Below are 19,120 nucleotides of genomic sequence, written 5' to 3' on the forward strand. Positions count from 1 at the left end.
TAGTGTTTAAAAAAGTGTACTGAAATTCCATGTTTATAGCATTTTTCAAGACAGAACTCTACAGTGAAGTCAAATAGTGACATCACATGGCATACTGTTAGACCTTGTGCTCACTCAAACACAGCTATCATTCGATGGATCCCAGAGCTTATTTTCAAAGTATACCATAAGACTGAGGTGGGGGCTGATGGTTGAGAAGGATGACAGGAGGTTAGGAGGCATGATGTGCTGGAGACACTCTCCTGGCAAGTTCTCAGAGGACCTTTCGCTCTCTTTTTGAGCAGCAAAGTGCAAAGTTGTCTTATATGAACAATCGATTTTTTGAAAGATAGCTGTGTGAATTCCTTATGGTAGGTATTTTTCTGAGTTTGAAATTATCATTCCATGAAGCTGTCACCATCTGGCACTGTATTTGTTCACCCTGTGTCTGGATAGAAACAATTCTAGGATGAGTTAAAAATATTTTACTGTGCAAGGTCACTTAGTTTAATCTCTAGTAAAACTAGAGATTGTTTTTTGCATAGTAACTCCAGAGGCTGAACAGCCCCTGGTTGACCACTTCATGGGCTTCAGGCAGGTGAGGTGGCTGGAAGTGAGAGACACACCATTACACAGTGTAGTTGATGCCTTTGTTATTTTGTAGGATTAGTGTCTGTGATTCACCTTACCTACCTGACATTACTCTGATTGATCCTGTAGAGTTACATTAAAGGAGGCTACAGCAGCAAGAAACAGAAAGGGAAAGAGTGAGATGGCCTTCTCCAGGGAGAAAGCTGTGAACTCTTGGAAGGCAGTGAGGAAGCCAGCCACGACTGTCTCTAACCAGCAAGGTAACAGGATTGTTCCTCAGGGCCAGAAATCTCTTACCAAACAGTTGTTAAGCCATTAAAAAAACATTCTCAAGTGTCGCATTGGGTCTTTATATAATAAAGAAGTGGAGTCTGCTCCCTGATGAGGTGGTGATCAGAGAGTTTATTTCAAACCCGGCGCTCTTTTTATCTCTTAAAACCATGTGACCTTGTGACCAATAAGGTTATCAATTCCAGTGCATGTTCCCTGGGCTTCCCTGCCCTGGGTGCCTCCCCTGCACCCCTGGACACGCCTCCTACACTCAAGGAAACAGGCAGCACTCAGAGAAACAGTGACACAGGTAGAACAGGCAGTAAGGCTACTTTGTGAATTCAGCAGGGGTGCCATAGGCAGGGATGAGACGGACAAACTCACTTGAGCTGAGAGGTGATGAGCTGCCCACTCACACAGCTGGGCTTACCCAAAGGTTGTTTTCTTTATTAATCCCCATGCCCCATCCAGAGAAGGATGTTCACCTGTAAGAGCTGCTTTAAATTAGTTTCTACTCCAGGGACTATATCCCAGAATCACAGACTATTCTGAGTTGGAAGGGACCCACAAAGATCATCAAGTCCAAGTCTTGGCGTTGCACAGGACCATCCCAAAAATCACACCATGTCCCTGAGAACATTGTCCAAATGCTTCTTGAACTCTGTTAGGCTCAGTGCTGTGACCACTGCCCGGGGGAGCCTGTTCCAGTGCCCAAACACCCACTTGGTAAAGAACCCTTTTTCAATATCTAATCTGAACCTTTCTTGGGTTCATTCCTGGGCCATTCCCACAAGTCCTGTCACTGGTCACCGCATAGAAGAGATCAGTGCCTGCCCTTCACTTCCCTTCACGAGGAAGTTGTAACTACAATGAGGTCTCCCCTCAGACTCCTCCAGGTTGAACAGACCAAGTGACCTCAGCTGCTCCTCATACAGCTTCCCCTCAAGGCCCTTCACTATCCTTGTGGCCCTCTTTTGGACACTCTCTAAGAGCTCAACATCTTTCTTATATTGTGGTGCCCCAAACTGCACACAATGTTCAAGGTGAGGCCAAACCAGTGCAGAGCAGAGTGGGACAATCCCCTCCCTCGACCAGCTGGTGATGCTTTGCCTGATGCCCCCCAGGACACGGTTGGCCCTCCTGGCTCCAGGGCACTGCTGATTCAATTTGCCATTGACCAGGACCCCCAGGTCCCTTTCTGTGGCACTGCTTTCCAGAATCTCATTTCCCAGTCTGTATGAACGGACTGTTGTCTCATACCAGGTGCAGAATTCAGCACCTTCCTTTGTTGAACGTCATATGGTCGGTGATTGCCCAGCCCCCTAATTTGTCAAGGTCTCTCTGCAGGGCCTCTGTGCTTTGAAGGAGTCAGCAGCTCCTCCCGGTTTTGTATCACCTGCAAACTTGCTTAGTATCCCTTCCAGTCTTGCATCCAAGTCATTTATGAAGATATTGAAGGGCACAGGCCCCAAGATGGAGCCCTGTGGAACCCCACTAGTGACAGGTCACCAGTCTGATGTTACCCCATTCTCTACTATCCTTTGTGCTTGACCCATGAGTCAATTGCTCACCCACCACATGATGTGTTTATCCAGCTGTGTGCTGGACATTTTGTCCAAAAAGATCCTGTGAGAAACAGTATTGAAAGCTTTACTGAAATTCAAAAAGATTACATCAACTGGCTTCCCTTGATCAACTAGGTGGGTTACCCTGTCATAAAAGGAAATTAAGTTTGACAAGCAGGACTTTTCCAGCATAAAGCCGTGCTGTCTCTGACCAAAGACTGCATTGTCCTTCAGGTGTTTTTCAATACCTTCCAGAATAATCTTCTCCATAACTTTACCAAGCACAGAAGTGAGACTGACAGGCTTGTAGTCTTCAGGGTCATCCTTCTCGCCCTTTTGGAAGATTAGGACGTCAGCCAGCTTCCAGTCAATTGGGACCTCTCCAGATTCCCAAGACTGCTCAAAAATCATTGAGAGAGGCCTCACAAGGACATCAGCCAGCTCTTTGAGTATCCTCGGATGAATCTCATCAGCCCCCATAGATTTATAGAGATCCAGCTGGAGCAGCAGATCTCTCATAACTTCAGGATCAACTGGGAGTCTATCATTCTCACAGCCATGGTCCTTAGTCCATCACTGGTGTTGAAGACAAAGGCAAATAAAGTATTAAACACCTCTGCCTTTTCTATGTCCCTGTTTGTGAGCTGACCATCCTAATCCTGTAACGGGTTGATGTTATTTCTGCACTGCCTTTTGCTATTAACATATTAAAAAAACCTCTTTTTATTGTCCCCCACATTTTTGGCCAGCTTCAACTCCCGCTGAGCTGTGGCTACACAAGTTTCCTCCATACAGTGGCAAGTAGCACCTCTGTATTTCTCCAGTGTCACCTGACCTTGTTTCCACTGAGCATACACCTTACTTTTTGTCTCTACCTCCCAAAGAAGATTCCTGATCAACCAAGCTGGCCTTCTGCCTCACCTGCTTGACTTCTGACATTTAGCCATTGCCTGTTCCTGTGCCCTTAGGAGGTGGTGCTTAAAAAGTGACCAGCACTGATGGATCCCAGCACCTTCAAAAGCGTTCTCCCAGGGGACCTTACTCACTAGTGACCCGAGCAGCCTGCATTCTGCTCTCCTCATGTCCAGAGTTGAAGTTTTGCTGTCACTTTTCCTCCTGTCAACAGAGATTTTAAACCAAGAGGATTGCTTTGTGGTCACTGTGGCCAAGAAGGCCAGCAATTGCCACTTGACTCACAAGACCCTCTCTGCAAAAGCAACAAAATCAAGGAGGGCATCTTTATTAGTTGACTCCCTTAGTACCTGAACCATGAAGTAGCAGCCTGATGTTTTAAGAATCTTCTGGACCTGTTTGTGCCAGGAGTGTGGTGTCCCCAGTTAACATACGGCAAGTTGAAGCACCCCATAAGAACAAGGACAGTTGATTTAGAAGTGTCTCTTAGTTCCTCAAAGAATAATTTGTTGGTGTTATCATCCTGGCCGGAAGGTCTACAACAGACTCAACTGTGTCACTGCCAGCTGTAAGCTCCATATATGTCATCCATTCCATGAGGAAAAAGATAATAAATGTGTGACCTTCCTGAAAATGTTTACACCTGTAGTGAATGCAGCCTTCACAGAAATTTATTTTCTGTAGTTTTCTGTACTACTAAGGTTAAAGAAAAGTGTACTGAAATTTCATGTTTATCTTTCAGGTGTGAACTTTCAATAGGACTTGGCACAGTTGGAAAGGCAGAGAGCCATGTTTGGTTGTTTCTTTAATACTTTTGGGGATGGTGACTCCACCACCTCTATGGGCAGCCCGTTGCAATGCCTGACCACCCTTTCAGTAAAGAAATTCTTCCTGTGTCCAACTTGAACCTCCCCCCATGCAGCTTGACACTATGTCCTCTTATCCTGTTGCTAGTTACTTGGGAGAAGAGACCAACTCCCTTCTTAGTACAACCTCCTTTCAGGTAGCTGTAGAGAGCAATAGGGTTCCCCCTGAGCCACCTCTTGTCCAGGCTAAACAACCCGAGCTCCCTCTGCTGCTCTTCTAAGACTTGTGCTCCAGATCCTTCACCACTGCCCTGGTCCTGCTGGTCACACCATTGCTGGTACAGGCCAGGATTTCATTTGCCTTCTTGGCCACCTGGGCATGCTGCTGGCTCATGTTTGGCCCCAGTTGACCAGCATCCCCAGGTTCTTTTCTGTTGGTCAGCTTTCCAGCCACTCTGCCATCAGCCTGTAGCACTGCCTGGGGTTGCTGTGACCCAAGGGCAGGACCCAGAACTTGGCCTTGTTGAACTTCACACCATTGGCCTCAGCCCATCAATCCAGCCTGTCCAGATCCCACTGCAGAGCACTCCTACCCTCTGGTAGAGCAAGATTCCTGCCCAACTCTGTTGTCTGCATACTGGCTGGGGATGCCCTCAATCTCCTTGTCCAGATTGTTGATGAAGACATTAAACAGACCTGGCCCCAGTACTGAGCCCTGGTGACTGCCCACCAGCTGGATGTAAATCCATTCACCACCACTCTCTGGGCCTGGACATACAGTCAGTTCTTTACCCAGCAGAGCGTGCCTGTCCAAGCCACGGACTGCCAGCTTTTCCAGCAGAATGCCATGGCAGACAGTATGGGAGGCTTTAAAGTCCAGGTAGACAAAATCCACAGCCTTTCCCTCATCCGCTAAGTGGCTCACCTGCTCAGAGAAGGGGATCAGGTTGGTTGAGCAGGACCTGCCTTCCACAAACTCATGTTGGCTGAGCCTGATTACCTGGATGTCCTGTACATCCAGGTAATATACAGGACATTACATTAATGTGTGATTGCACTCAAGACCATCTGTTCCATAACCCTCCCCCAGCACCAAGATCAAGCTGACAGGCCTGTAGTTCCCTGGATCCTTCTTCTGACCCTTACTGAAGATGGATGTCACACTGGCCAACCTCCAGGGTCAATGATTTTCCCATAATCACTCAAAATGACCATTAGTCAAGTTTTTACTATCACAAAGAAAGAGTAGGATAGATGGACGGCATGAAGAAACAGCACAGAAAGTTATGTTCTCTGATGCAGCAATGGAAATTGGTCTAATAAGGTTTTCTAAAGCAGAAATAAAATGTTCTTATTTTGGTAAGATTGCCCCTTATGCAGTTGAAATTAATTGTGGAGCTTTAAAAACCCAGTTACTGCTTTGAAGTGCTTAAGTGCAGTGACATGGAACACTTACCATCTTTTGTACATCTGCAGAATGTCAGACACGCTGAGCTGCACTGCTTTCTTCCTTGACCTTAAGAACGGCTCAAAGACATTTCAAGAAATCCTAGGAGCACCCCTAGGATGTGTCCCTAGGGTTACACCAGCAGACAACCAGCACAAATAGCAACAAGGTGTCCTGATTTCAGAAAGAGAAGCCTGAAATGAATGGTCAGACAACTCCTTTTTCCTCCTTCTTGTATTTCATGTTAGAAGGACAAAGAAGATGGGAAGTAATGCTGCACAATTAAGCACTAACTTCTTTGACTCTGTAAGGCATCCAAATACACACAAAATGTATTCCAGTGGAAGGTGATGAAGAGAAACTATGCTGGAAGCCCAAACGGAGAGTGCACACAGTAGATACTACTACAATAAAATGGAATATAAACCATAATACAAATACCATGAGCAGGTATAAATTCACCTCTACCAGAAGCCACATCTGTTTCAGAGCAATATTTGGCATATAAATAGTTCTCTTTCATTTGCAGTGAGTTCATGTCTTAGTATTGGGGTCCTTTCTTGATTTTGATCTCCATCTCCTGGTGTGAGAACAGCCTCTGCAAAGTTTCTATTTACAGGCAGCAGATGATGCAATACATAGCTTAAAACCTTCGAGCTCATAAAAAATGGTAAATGTAACAAAGCATTGGTATATGTCATCACAGCAATGGATTGTGCATGAAAACATGACACTGAATACCACACAAACCCAGGAAGCAGCCGCCCAAGTTGGAAGTTGTTATGAAAATGGTACTTGTCTTGTGTATAATTTCCAATACAAGTCTTCTAGTCCCTTTGAAATTGTAAGAACTTCATGTTGCAGTTTTTTGTTGTGATTCAGCCTTTTTGACAGCAACTTGGCATAGACGGAAAGAAAACAGAAGCTGCCATCATCTAATTGGATACGAATTTTGTTCTTACTCTGTCTGCTGTAGTCATAAAATAAGAGAGAAGTAAAACAACACACGGATTGAAATACAAGTTCTTTATAACAGAGTAAGAAAACTATTTTACCACATAACAGTGTCAGATCAAGGCAGAGACTTCAGCATGTTCTTCAGCACACACATCTCTGTGTGAACATAGAGCCAAAAATATGGTAAACATTGCCACGTTCACAACCCTCACGAATAAAGCCAACGGAGAGACAAGGACTAGTGTCTGGAAAGCAGGTGTGACCTCCGCATGAGGTCATACACCCGCACCAACCTGCACTCATTTGAGCTCTTGGTTGTTAAGGGGAAATAAAAGAGTGATGCGCCAACTTCCAGTTAACTTTTGTTTTATATCATGCTTAAGTAACTGACCTTCCTCACATAGAACAAGCAGGCTGCATCTGGAAAATCCTTCATGGCATTTTCACTTTAATGTAATTGACGAAGTTACTCCCTGCACAAACATGGCTCTTGGTGTCTAAACCCTTAATACATATGACTACACAGTTCTGAAGTTCTGTACCCACTGAATGGGCTGTCTAGTTTCAACAGCACAGCAAGATTAGCGTGAGGAACTCCTAGAATGATACACTGTTATATTGTAAAGGAGTCAAAATTTCATCATTCACCTCTTTGCCTACCCTGAACCTACTTCCCCTTCTTCCTTAAGGTTAATTCACCCACATAAATCATTTTTGCTAGTTGCTTCTGTGAACCTACATAACGAGATTTACAGTCATTTTTCCGCTTACAGTTCAAGTCCCTATTCAAAAACTGCAGGAATTTAAAAACATTTCAGAGGTTTTTCAGAGGATGAGCAGACAGGAAAACAAGAGACCAGCCTAAAATTCCCTTTACAAAAATGAATGTTGTTTGTAACATGTTGTGTCCTGTTTTCTAGACTAAACAACGTGTTCAGTAAATCCAATTGCCCAAGTGTTAATGAAAAACCGACAGCAGGTTGGGCATTATGAATAAAGCTACTAATGCTTAGGTAGTTGACAGCACTAAGCATGTACCAAAAATTCAGTTACTGCACAAAACTTTGAACCCTACCACTGCATCAGCTATGCCTTTGTCTCAGCATGCACAGAAGCTGTGGCAGTATTTGCTGTGCCTCTCTGCCTCCACAATCACTGAATCGCCAGATTTTTCAAGAGCTAAGGGAGTGAAAAATACTTTGCATTGAGAACCAGACATATTTAAGGAGGAAGCTATTTATATCAATGAGTAAAAAGGTTTTGCATTTTCTTTGTTTCTTTCAGGTTGAGAGGAAAAGAAACATTAATAGCATCTGGAATGTATCAAAGCTGTTAAATGTTAAATTCCTCTGGCCCACTTACACTACTGCCTACTTCCCAGGAGAAAGATGCATCGAGAAAGCCTCCTGCTATTTACTTCACTTCACTTGTCTTCCTCAGTGCTCAAGCTATGCAGTTTCCAATTTTACTGTACAATTTTCCAAAATTAAGGTAGGAAACGAGTTGATTTCCTTCAATATAGATTGTAGCATTGTGCTTTTATTTGGGTACTGTCCAAAAGGTATTTCAAGTGTTTTGCATGGCACTTTGTACTAGAAGGGGAATTCTGTAAAAGAGAAAGTGTTTCCATCTTTAACATAGATTTGTATATACCTTGAGTAAAGATTTTCTCTTCTTTTATCGTAAACAATTTGGAAGGTTACAAATGACAGTTTTCCCAGTACCTTTTTCTTCATATAGTGATGTGCTGAGATTACAAAAAAAAAACCAATTTATCTTGAAAAATGCAGTAAATTCATACAGAGAAACAGCAAGATAACAATTAAAATATTACTCTAGGTAGAAGTGAATCCAAATCCTAGGCAAAATAACAGGACCAATTGCACTGGAGCATAGGTATGACTTACAGACATAAATCTACTTTATTCTAATGTTAAAAAATAATTGTGGGCTTTCTTTTTGAAACTCAGAGGGGAAATTGAAAATATTTTGACACTATTTAAACCCAATAAAACAAACTGCAGCTAAGAATTCAAAAATATCTCTTCAGGCAAACTGATACGCTCATATGACTTATAGTTACTAATCAAAACCAAAACTACTTTCAATTTTAACAGAAATGTTGGGTTTTCTTAATTTTTCTTCTCCAGCTAAACACTCATCTGTAAATAATGAGTTCTTGAAAAATAAATCAAACTGGGTCACTGCAAAGTCATTTGGCACTCTGGGGATGGGTAATGTGATCCTATGCTTCTCTTATCTAAGTTGCCAGTTTAAATCCACTCTAGACCAGCAGTGACTGAAGCCTCCTGCCAGATGGTTTTTGTCATGCATAAGAGGTTGCTAGAATTCAGTTCATTTTGCAGCAAAAAAATAAGATTTTCATACGGTCTTGTGAAACTGTCACTGACAACAGAATGGTCTCTCCAAACCAAACTATCCAAAATCACAGAATGGTTAAGGTTGCCTTGCACCTCTGGTGCAATCCCCCTGCTCAAGTACATCCACCTACTGAAGTAAGAAGACCTAACATTTCTATTAAAATTGAAAGTAGCTTTGGTTTTGCTCAGTAACTGTAAGTTGCTCAGGACCACATCCAGATGGCTTTTAACTATCTCCAAGAGAGACTTCATAAGGTCTCTGGGTAGCCTGCACCAGGGCTCAGTCACTCTCAGAGTAAAAAAGTGTTTCCTGATGTCCAGAGGGAACTGCCTGTGTTTCAATGTATGCCCATTGCCTCTGGTCCCATCTTGGAAAAAGCCTGGCTCTGCCTTCCTTGCACCCTCCCTTTCCTGGTATTAATTCACATCAACAAGGTACCTTAGAGCCTACTCTTCTTCACACTGAACAGTCCCAGCTCTCTCAGGCTCCCTGTATATGTCATGTGCTCCAGTCCTTTATCTTAGTGGCCCTTTGCTGAACTTGCTCCAGTATGTCCACGTCTCTCTTCTACTGGGGAGCCCACCACTGGACAAAGCATGTCAGATACATCTCATCAGGACTGAGGAGATAGCAAGGATCACTTCTCTGGACCTCCTGGCAACACCCCTCCTACTGCTCTCCAGGATATTGCTAACCTTCTTTGCCAAAATGAGGCACTGATGGCTCATGTTCAACTTGGTGTCCACCAGGACCATCAAGTCATTTTCTGCAAAGCTGCTTCACACACTGGTCTCATCAATGTGAGCCTCTGAGATCAATGGCACCTCTCTGTGAAATACAGGGTCTTCCATTCAGATGGGGCACTCACTAAGTATACTACATTTGAAATTGCTGAAACTAAGCCAAGCTGACATACTTCAGTGCAGGGCCAATATACAAAAATGGGCACCAGACAAACTTACTGATCACTTTTCAACTGAGCTACAAAAATCTGAAGCAGTTAACACACTTGTGGTGGGTTGACCTTGGCTGGATGCCAGGTGCCCACCGAGCTGCTTTTTCACTCCCCTTCCCAGCCAGACAAGGGAGAGTGTTAGATGAAGAACAACTCATGGGTTGGGATAAGGCAGTTTATTAAAGCAGAAGCAAGGTGAAAGCTTGTGCGTGCAAAAGCGAAGCGAAAGATAACAAGGTTTATTCTCTATTTCCCATGAGTAGACATGGGTGGCCACTTCCAAGAAGCAGGGCTTCAGCATGTGTAATGGTTCCTCAGCAGGCAGCCATTGGAGACAATGAATGCCTGCCTTCCTGCTCCTTGCCTTAGCTTTTATATCTGAGCTGACATGGTATGGTATGGAATATCCCTTTGGTCAGTTTGGGTCAGCTGGCCTACTTGGGTCCCCTCCCAGGATCCTGCCCTTGATTGAAGAAGGAAGGTTACAGCACTGATGCTGTGCTCAGCAGCAGCCGAAACACTGGTGTGTTATCAACACCCTTCTAGCTGCCAATGCAAAGCACAGCACTGTGAGGGCTACTGTGGGGAAATGAACTCCAGCTCAGCCAGACCCAATACAACAATGCAACACAGTAAGAAGAGATTTGTTGTAGACACACTCTGAGAACCACGCAGTTCATACCAGACAGAAATGTTCTGTTTGCAAATAGGCTCCTAGGCTTGTACATTTTTTACACAATATATATTCAAATCTAAGAAGTTTGGATTATCCAGAACAGCAAAATTAACTGCAGATATGTAGTTCAAATGTTTACACTACCGCATCTATTGCATCACCACCCTGTTACCTCAAGATAATACTTTAAATAAACAGACTTCTAGGTGAGCTGGCTGCCTGTATAATTAATTGTATTCATGCCCATCAGGGCATATGGACACACATTTCCTAAAAGAAAAGAAATGTTCATTTTATTGTTTAATTATTTTAATTGTAATTAAGTAATGAACTATGCTTTTACTTCAAGGTATTTACTACTTCGGTTTTATTATTCTTATTTTAGTATGTATTGTGTACCTTCTCTCCATCTCAGAAGATACTTCTAAGGTACTTGGATCTTACAGGAGACACTCCTGCCCTTGACCCTTCTATAAAAAGATTTGTGTGGAACTCATAACACAAGGCCGCATCTATTGAGCTAAATTGTCTCTTTATTAGGAAAGCACCAACACCACACTTTTCAAAATTACTGGAATTTTATTTGCCTCAGGCTTATGACTTGCAACCAAAGACATTGTGCAAAGAAAGCAAAGATTAAGTACACTTTAGGGAAAAGGTGATAATCCACATTGGTAACATAGAAGATCAGTCTGATGAAAGAAGCCATACATTACACTATATAGATTGCAATATTCAATAGCATTTTTTAACCCAACTTTTTTAATAGAGGAAAAAAAAGTTAAGCAAAGTTTACAGTAGACATAAATCTGATACAATTCAAAAAGCATTTTTCTGAAGATCGTCAAGCGTAAAGTGTAAAAACGTATATGGGACAAGGTGGATGAAGGCTAACTATTGAACATTTATGAGCTATTAAACAAAGTTGCATATATGTACCACAGTGTAAAAAACGATACAGAACAAATTAGAAATTTGAAAACTGCCTGATGAAAAATAAAATAACCAGTGGCTTTTAATGACTTCTCCTGGTTATCAATGCTACAAAAGACTTTTAATTTTTCTGTCTTTCTGAGGCCACTGAAAAACACCTTATCAAATGATAAAACCAGGCACAATCAAATAATTACGAAGTCAAAACTAGCCTATAGAAATATACTAATATCCCCCATTTTCCATCAGAAGTTTTTTGTTGTTGTTTTTTGAGGCCTATTTGGTCACAATATGTTACATTTTTTTTCTTTTTTACACCATGATATCATATGTTTGTCTGGCACTATCCTAAAGCTAATTTTTAGAGAATGAGAATACAGAAGCAACCCAATGTCTATTTGACAAAAAGAATTCACTGGGTGTAAAATAGAAGAAAAGAGGAGAGAAGGGGAAGGGGTCAGTTCTGCCAAGAAAATAAACCCTATGGATCACTCATCATCACTTCCGCTTGCTTCCGACTGGTCCTAGAGGTAAGAGACACAAGACAAGTCAGAAATTCTTTCCAGCTATTCTGTGGAATTTGTAAAAGAAGGAAAAAAAAAAGGAAGTACAGGGAAGAAAAAAGACAATTAAACTGACAAATCAAGATAGCCTTAAGAAAGCTACTATGTTATCTAGTAGTCCTGTTTCATGACACTTCAGCTAATTGCTGTAGACTCCTTTAGAGAAGGAAAGACAGAGAGAGTCAGGAAACACCAGCTCTTTCTTTCTATCCAGACATTTAAAAACAAGTGGGAACACATCTATTTTCATTTGCTGAAATAGTAGAAGCACCCACCAAAAAAACCCCCATCAAGCTATAAGCTTTTCATCTGTGGACAACAGCAAACAGACCATGAGACTTAAAGGTTCAAGGGATGTAGTAACAGCTTGAAGAAATAAGCTCCAAACTTCTTAGCCTTCTTGTCTTCCAGCACGGGGACCAGATCTCATAAGCACACCCAGATACAGTTAACACCCCCACCCAAATCTCTCAAGATGATCACTACAGATTAAACATGTGCTTAAGCATGAATAGTTGAGAATTCTGACAGCAAGCAGGACAGGGCAGAGATGCAATCACTGTAACCACTTCCACAGTCTCACTGAACAAAACTTACATTTTCATCTTGATCCTCATCACTATCATCATCACTCACGACAGGCTTGGCTTTTGCTCGGCTTTGCCTCTTCTTGCCTTTTCCTTTCTCCCGACTTTTTTCATCCTTCTTATTTAACTTGATTTTGACTTTCACTGATTTTGCTGCAAAAAGTTAACAGCAACATTAATGTAACTTTCACTTATCAACTTTTAAATGCTGTCTCTGGTCACAGAGATTCACCTCTGGTAGCAAGTTGGAAAGATATTCCCCTCCGACCTTATATGGACTGTGGAACAATGAAACAGAGAAATTTGCTTTGATTTCTCTACTTCTTGATAGTTTTAACAACAGCTTGTATTAAACTGTAAAGATTAACTTTAAGTTGACCATGTGCCCTTTCTTTTCATTCTCAGAATGCACAGTGTCTACAGGCAGTATATGGTCCTGTGAGAAGATACACATCTAAAAATACTTTCTTCCTTGGCCACAGAGATGTTTAGCCTTGGTACAAACATTGAGTCTTTTCTTTTATTTTAAACTACAGAAATGCTATCTGGAGGTGACCAGTAAATTTTGAGCTGACACCTCTTTTAAATTTCTGATTCCAGAATATCCGCTCATTTCCAAATGAGCTACTAAAGTTGCATGCTTTGCACATCCACGTGACACACTTGGAAGAGTAGCTCAGAGCCAAGTATTACAGCTTCTTCAACCAGAGAAAAGGTAGTCGGAGAGTTTGAGTCAATGTACTGGATGGTACAAAGTGCAACGAAGGGATCCCTGCTTTTCCACTTCATCATATTTCCAAGTCTGCAGGGACTGAATGAGTGTCCTGAAACAACTGGAGCTTCATTTAGTCCTTGTCACACTAAAGGGTATTTGCAACATCACGTGGTTCTCAACCAGCTGATGAACTTTGTATGTCGCACCATGCCCAAAGGTTGACCGCCCCTGGAAAAAGATTGTCTCTGGCCCTTCCAGGTACTTCTATTTACAAATAACATGAACAGGACACAAAAGCTTTATAAACACTCACAGCCAGTCCACAAAGCACTTCCGTGATTTGTTTATGGCTTAAAAACAGTTTACTGTACTCTAAAAAGTACAGCCAGAAAATTCGGCTGAAAGACTTACACTGAATGTTAAAACAGAGCAGCAAACTTAGTAAGTAATTACTTCCACCACTGGAAAACAGAACCTTGCAATCAGTCTCCATGTAGAAATGGGAAAACCTTTCCTTCCACCTTCAGATACACTTTCTTTTCAGTGTTTAGCAGGGGACTCACATTCTGATTCCGATTCTTCTTCTTCATCATCTTCTTCATCATCATTGCTTTCATCCTCACTTTCTTCTTCTTTGGCTATCTTCTGTCGCGCACTTTTGAACACAGACTGAAGAACAATGGAATCTTCATAGATCTACAGTAAAGATACAAATCTATGTCACAACTATAAAGTCAAGCAATATCAAAAATTCACAGCATACATCTTAATTTTCAGTGCAAACCTACACAGTACATGGCCTTTTCAAATACTGACTAAAAGTGCCTGTTACATGAATTGTACAAGAAAAGTCAACATTAATTCTTCATGCTCTCAATGAAGAAATTTGTCAGTAGTGAGCTGCAAACAACTGTTACAATGTATTACATATAAAATGTCCAGTTAGAATGTTTTTCTTATAATTTCTATTACCACGGGAGCTATTGTGATTTTCATTAGATCATAACAATCTTGAAAAACTACCAAAGGAACAGACTTCAGCAGTAAGCACCTTAATTAAAAAACAGGTTATATTCTAGCAATACAGTTGATAATGACAAATGGCTAACCCTCACATAATTATCTTTAGGGTTTTTTTCTGAAATCCAAAGTGGCTACAAGGAAAATAATTTATTCCAAGCAGCTCATTCCGTCCTTCCTCTCAGATCTAAGATGTCTGAAAAACAAAATCAGGGTTTGCTCTAAACCTAACGTGTTCAAACATTCTGTAGTTTCCAAAGTATCTTTGGTACATCAGATTTTCTCTTTAACATCAAGTATGAGGGGACTGTCAAGAGTGAGAGGACTTCTTTTGGCTTGTAACGCATTTCTCAGATTAACACACTAAAAATCTTCTTGTCTTACTGAGTATCTTGTTCTTTGTAATCACCCAAACAAATGACAGTGTACAGTTTGTTTCGTAAAATACCAGAAGCCAAGCATTGGACAATTCAGCACTAAACAGTTAAGAATAGTTAATAGAAGAGTACAGACTCAAAGACTGCATTTAATTTTATCATCGTCAACAACCTCGGCTGTCATACTACTCCTTTGGCTAAATGACATACTTTCTTGTATAAAGGGACACTTGGTATTTGTAAAAAAGATAATAGGAGGATTTTTGGCTGCCATTATACAATCTGTATGTTAAACCTGATAAAATTGCTCCAATATTTTGTAGGTTCAATAAACCAAATTAGAAAAAGTTTGTTCAGAATACTTTACATGAAATATGCAATTCCCATTTTTCACTTGATTGTCAAGTCCTTCTCAGAAAAACTGCCTCTCACTGTGGACTTTTCCCCATTCTGCAAGTGCTGCTGTACTTTTTGTTATGAGATGTTTGACTGCCCTTGATCATGGTAAAATATATATATAAAATTATATATAAATAAAACAATCATTAATGCCTTGGAAAGGCTGTTCTCATACTGTCTTATGACATTAGTGAGCTGTGAGACTCCAGAGCTTCCTTCCTCAAAGTCAAATAATAACTGACTTTCTCTTATAACTACTTCTTTTCAAGTCAGCTATTGAGAGAAGCTGCCAAGTTCCTCTGAGAACCATTTATTTTTAATATGAATAGGCCTAGAGTATTCAATTGTTCATAGGAATGGCTCTTTCAACTAACTTGCTGTTCTTTCTCAGACAAAACACTTTTCTAAGAAAAAAGAATTAAAGGCAATGTACAACATTGTACTTTTTTAATGCTGTTCACTACAGATTTAGGAAATAACTATGACCCAGACTTTCAAACAGAATTTCCCAAGTAAATTGAGGGGGGTTAAAAATTATTTTAACCTTCTTAATGTGGAATTATCTTTAATATTGATATCTCTTTTGATACACAAAAAATCCTGGAGCTGCTTCATGAAAAGCTGTGCAAATTTTATTATTTTGATGAAAATCCAAACCAAACAGCTTCCAAAAAATCCCTTCATAAAGGGAAAAGCAATGACAACAGAACTTCATGACAAATGACAACATTCATGACAAATATCTGTTTCAAGGGATATAAAGTATTTTTAACTATGCATCTGTTTCATTCAACCATTACAACACAAAAAACTTTTCAAAACATTGAGGCTGCATTGAGGACAAGAGCCTTAACACATGAAGTCGCTCTATCCCTGAAAACCCCTCATAAGGTTCCATCTCAGATGTAACTGCTTTGCTTCAAGGAAAAGCAGCATCCATCATACCAAGAGAACACTTGAAGTCACTGTGTGCTTAAACAACTACCTCGATTAGCCCTTTGTTTTTGAGCGCGTACACAACTAATCTAGTTTACTGATGTGAATTGGTATGTCAGAGCTAAGACCTGAACTACTAGAAAGAACACAGGGTAGCAAGGTAGCCCTGAAAACTGGAGGACTACTGCAGAAGTGTCCTGCAACTCAGGGGAAATAAAAATGAATGGTGTGAGAAATTCACAGAGGAAAAAATCCTAAAATAAAATCTTAGCTACATGTTTGTTATTTGGGCTTCATGTTATAAAAACTCTAGGTCAGGTAATTAATGTTGGTTCATTGGAACAGAAAATAATACTACAACACTGTGATATACGTTGAACTATTTCCAAACAGAGTAGCAATATCTACTAACAGTTCTATCTACTCAGGCTTACTGCCAATTTTACCACCTTTGTCTAACAAGAGACCAATTTCCCATGAGCAACTTCAGTCACTCTGATGAAAATAATTTTATTATTTTTCCCATTTCACTACTGATTTTTCTTTACCTCTTTTTACCTTTTCTATCAACTTTTACCATTTTCTGAAGTCTCAGCCACACTTTTTGGTATTAACTTTCCTTCACTTTTTTCCCCCACTTGTTATAATTAGATATTTATAGCTGTTTGACTGCTATATGACTAACAGTAGAGTGAAAATTTACATTTGGACATGTAACAAAACTTTGTCCCAAGCTTTCTACCATCATTAATTGTCTTACTGAGATACTTTCAGTTGCTTTATTTATGGTTGTTTTCATGTAACTGAAGACAGTAAAAATACCACACGTACAGAAAACATTTTTTGTCTCTAGATATCAAAAATAATAACAAAATTATGAGCTGTATCCACAATCCTAAATTGCATACTCATTTTTAATTCTCAAATTTTAATATAAACTCCTCAGTTCAGCTAAAGGAATCACTAATGTTTAGAAATTTGAAGGATGCATTAGTATGGGAAGCATCACCCTTCAGCTCACTTTTATTTAGGTTTCTGTTAACATCTTTTTTTTTTTCCTCTTGCACATTATGGGAGCTGTCTTCATGTTCTCTGTTTCAATTTAATACTGTATTTGCATTACACTTTTTGGACCTCGTCTATAAAAATAATCACCCAAGACTATGTTTCACTGTATGGTGAGAAAACTTTCTAGTTTCTCATCCAGATCTCGTTGTCTTTCCTTTTTGTTAGTATCCTTTTGTGTTAGTATCCTGTTCTGAATTCACACCACCAAGCCCATTCATGTGTGTACAACAACTATTTGAGATGAGTTTGCCTTCTAAACCTCTGAGACTCATCTGGGATTTATTATTATTGTCTCTAAAAACGGACACTGACCTTTCAACAATAAAAAAAAAAAATTGAAAAAAACCAGAGGGTTCAGAGGGTATAAAGCTTCATACACACATCTTTACTACTGGACAAACCTTGAATTTGTATCTTCCATTAGTAAAACTGAAGAGCTCACCATGAAGTATTTCTTCAACATCCTGTCCTAAGCTGTATTGTTACATCTGCTCCTTCTGTGATCCACTGTGATAAGTTGATGTATTACTCTACACACATCACCTTTTACCATGCATTCAAATAGTCTTACTGCAGTTTTAAAGTACACACAGAGCAGAAAAAACTGATCTCAGAATTAAAGTAAAAAACAATTTCTCTGCATACACACACTGCATCTGTGTCCAGTGAATTCTGGATGATTCTAACAATGTGGGCATTTTTTTCTATTTGATGTAAGAATTAAACCATAGGGTTTATTTACAAAAATAATAATCAACAAGCACTAAAAACATTAGGTAGGGAAAACCTGTATGTTTAACAGAAATTAATTCATTCTGACCTGTGATCCCTCCAAGTTGAATGTCTGAGCATTGTGACACAGCAACATAACATCTTTCTCCAAGTCTCCAAGACTCCGATACTTATGGTTGCGAATTCTTTCCTGTTGCATTTATTGAGGAAATGAAGACAAGTATTGGTGTAGAAAGAAAAACAGCAGACAAGACACTGACTTAATATTTGATTCAACACATGAAAAGCTTTCTCTTTAAAAATTTTACCTAAGCATCAAAACAAGTATCTGTTTAAAACAAAGTCTTCGACCATGTTGTTAACATATTACTCAAAAAATGCATCAAGTTAACAAAGAAAAAAGAAGCAATTTTTACATGAACTGGAAGGGTTAAAAGGAAGAAAAATGGAGCTCTTTTGGTACAAGAAGTTCCAGTTTTTTCTTTCTAGCAAGGAAACAAAATAAGCTGGGACACAAATGAAAGTTATAGAATTATGATATCACTTAACATGCAACATGCTGCCTAAACCTCATCTACTAAACTGTGTTGGATCTGACCTGGCTGTTCCAAGATATGATGCTAGCTAGGGTCTAGAGGGGAAGCCATCCGAGGAGCAGCTGAGGTCACTTGGTCTGTTCAGCCTGGAGAAGAGGAGGCTGAGGGGAAACCTCATTGCAGTCTACAACCTCCTCGTGAGGGGAACCAGGAGGGGCAGGCACTGATCTCTTCTTTGTTGTGACCAGTGACAGGACCTGAAGGAATGGCCTGAAGCTGTGACAGGGGAGCTTTGGACTGGATATCAGGAAGAGGTTCTTCACCCAGCAGGTGTTTGGGCACTGGAACAGGTTCCCCAGGGAAGTGGTCCCAGCACCAAGTCGGACACAGTTCAAGAAGCATTTGGACAGTGTTCTCAGGCACACAGTGTGGTTCTTGGAGATGGTCCTGTGCAGGGCCAGGAGTTGGACTCAATGATCTTCGGGTCCCCCTTCCAACTCAAGATACCTATGATTCTATGATTTTAAATTTAGGGTTGACTGTGTTCCCTAGAACCACTAAATCTTCACAAACACAGTGTTTTCACCAAGTCAAAATCAAGTCTTTGCAAAAAAGGCACTAGATGTCATCTCTGAGAGTGCTGTGAGGGACCAGGAGTCAGAATGGGGAAAATCTCAGGAGTGGAAGGAGATGTGCAGCAGTTGAATGGACTTT

The 19,120-nt window shown here is 40.5% G+C and overlaps 1 protein-coding gene across 1 annotated transcript in view; it reads right to left on the reverse strand.

Annotated features, from left to right (window-relative positions):
• Positions 1-11,099: 11,099 nt before the first annotated feature.
• Positions 11,100-19,120, reverse strand: part of SMARCA2 (SWI/SNF related, matrix associated, actin dependent regulator of chromatin, subfamily a, member 2) — a 105,803-nt gene continuing 97,782 nt past the window's right edge. Inside the window, exons 30-33 of the mRNA XM_029959033.1 lie at positions 17,959-18,060; positions 13,902-14,034; positions 12,634-12,776; positions 11,100-11,997 (exon numbers count right to left, since the gene is read on the reverse strand). Of these exons, the coding sequence (XP_029814893.1) occupies positions 11,962-11,997; positions 12,634-12,776; positions 13,902-14,034; positions 17,959-18,060 (414 nt within the window). The 3' untranslated portion in view covers positions 11,100-11,961. The remainder of the gene's footprint in view (positions 11,998-12,633; positions 12,777-13,901; positions 14,035-17,958; positions 18,061-19,120) is intronic.

The sequence above is a fragment of the Manacus vitellinus genome, unplaced genomic scaffold (genome assembly GCF_001715985.3).
Source record: "Manacus vitellinus isolate BGI_N305 unplaced genomic scaffold, ASM171598v3 scaffold_18_pilon, whole genome shotgun sequence".
Classification (NCBI taxonomy): Eukaryota; Metazoa; Chordata; class Aves; order Passeriformes; family Pipridae; genus Manacus; species Manacus vitellinus.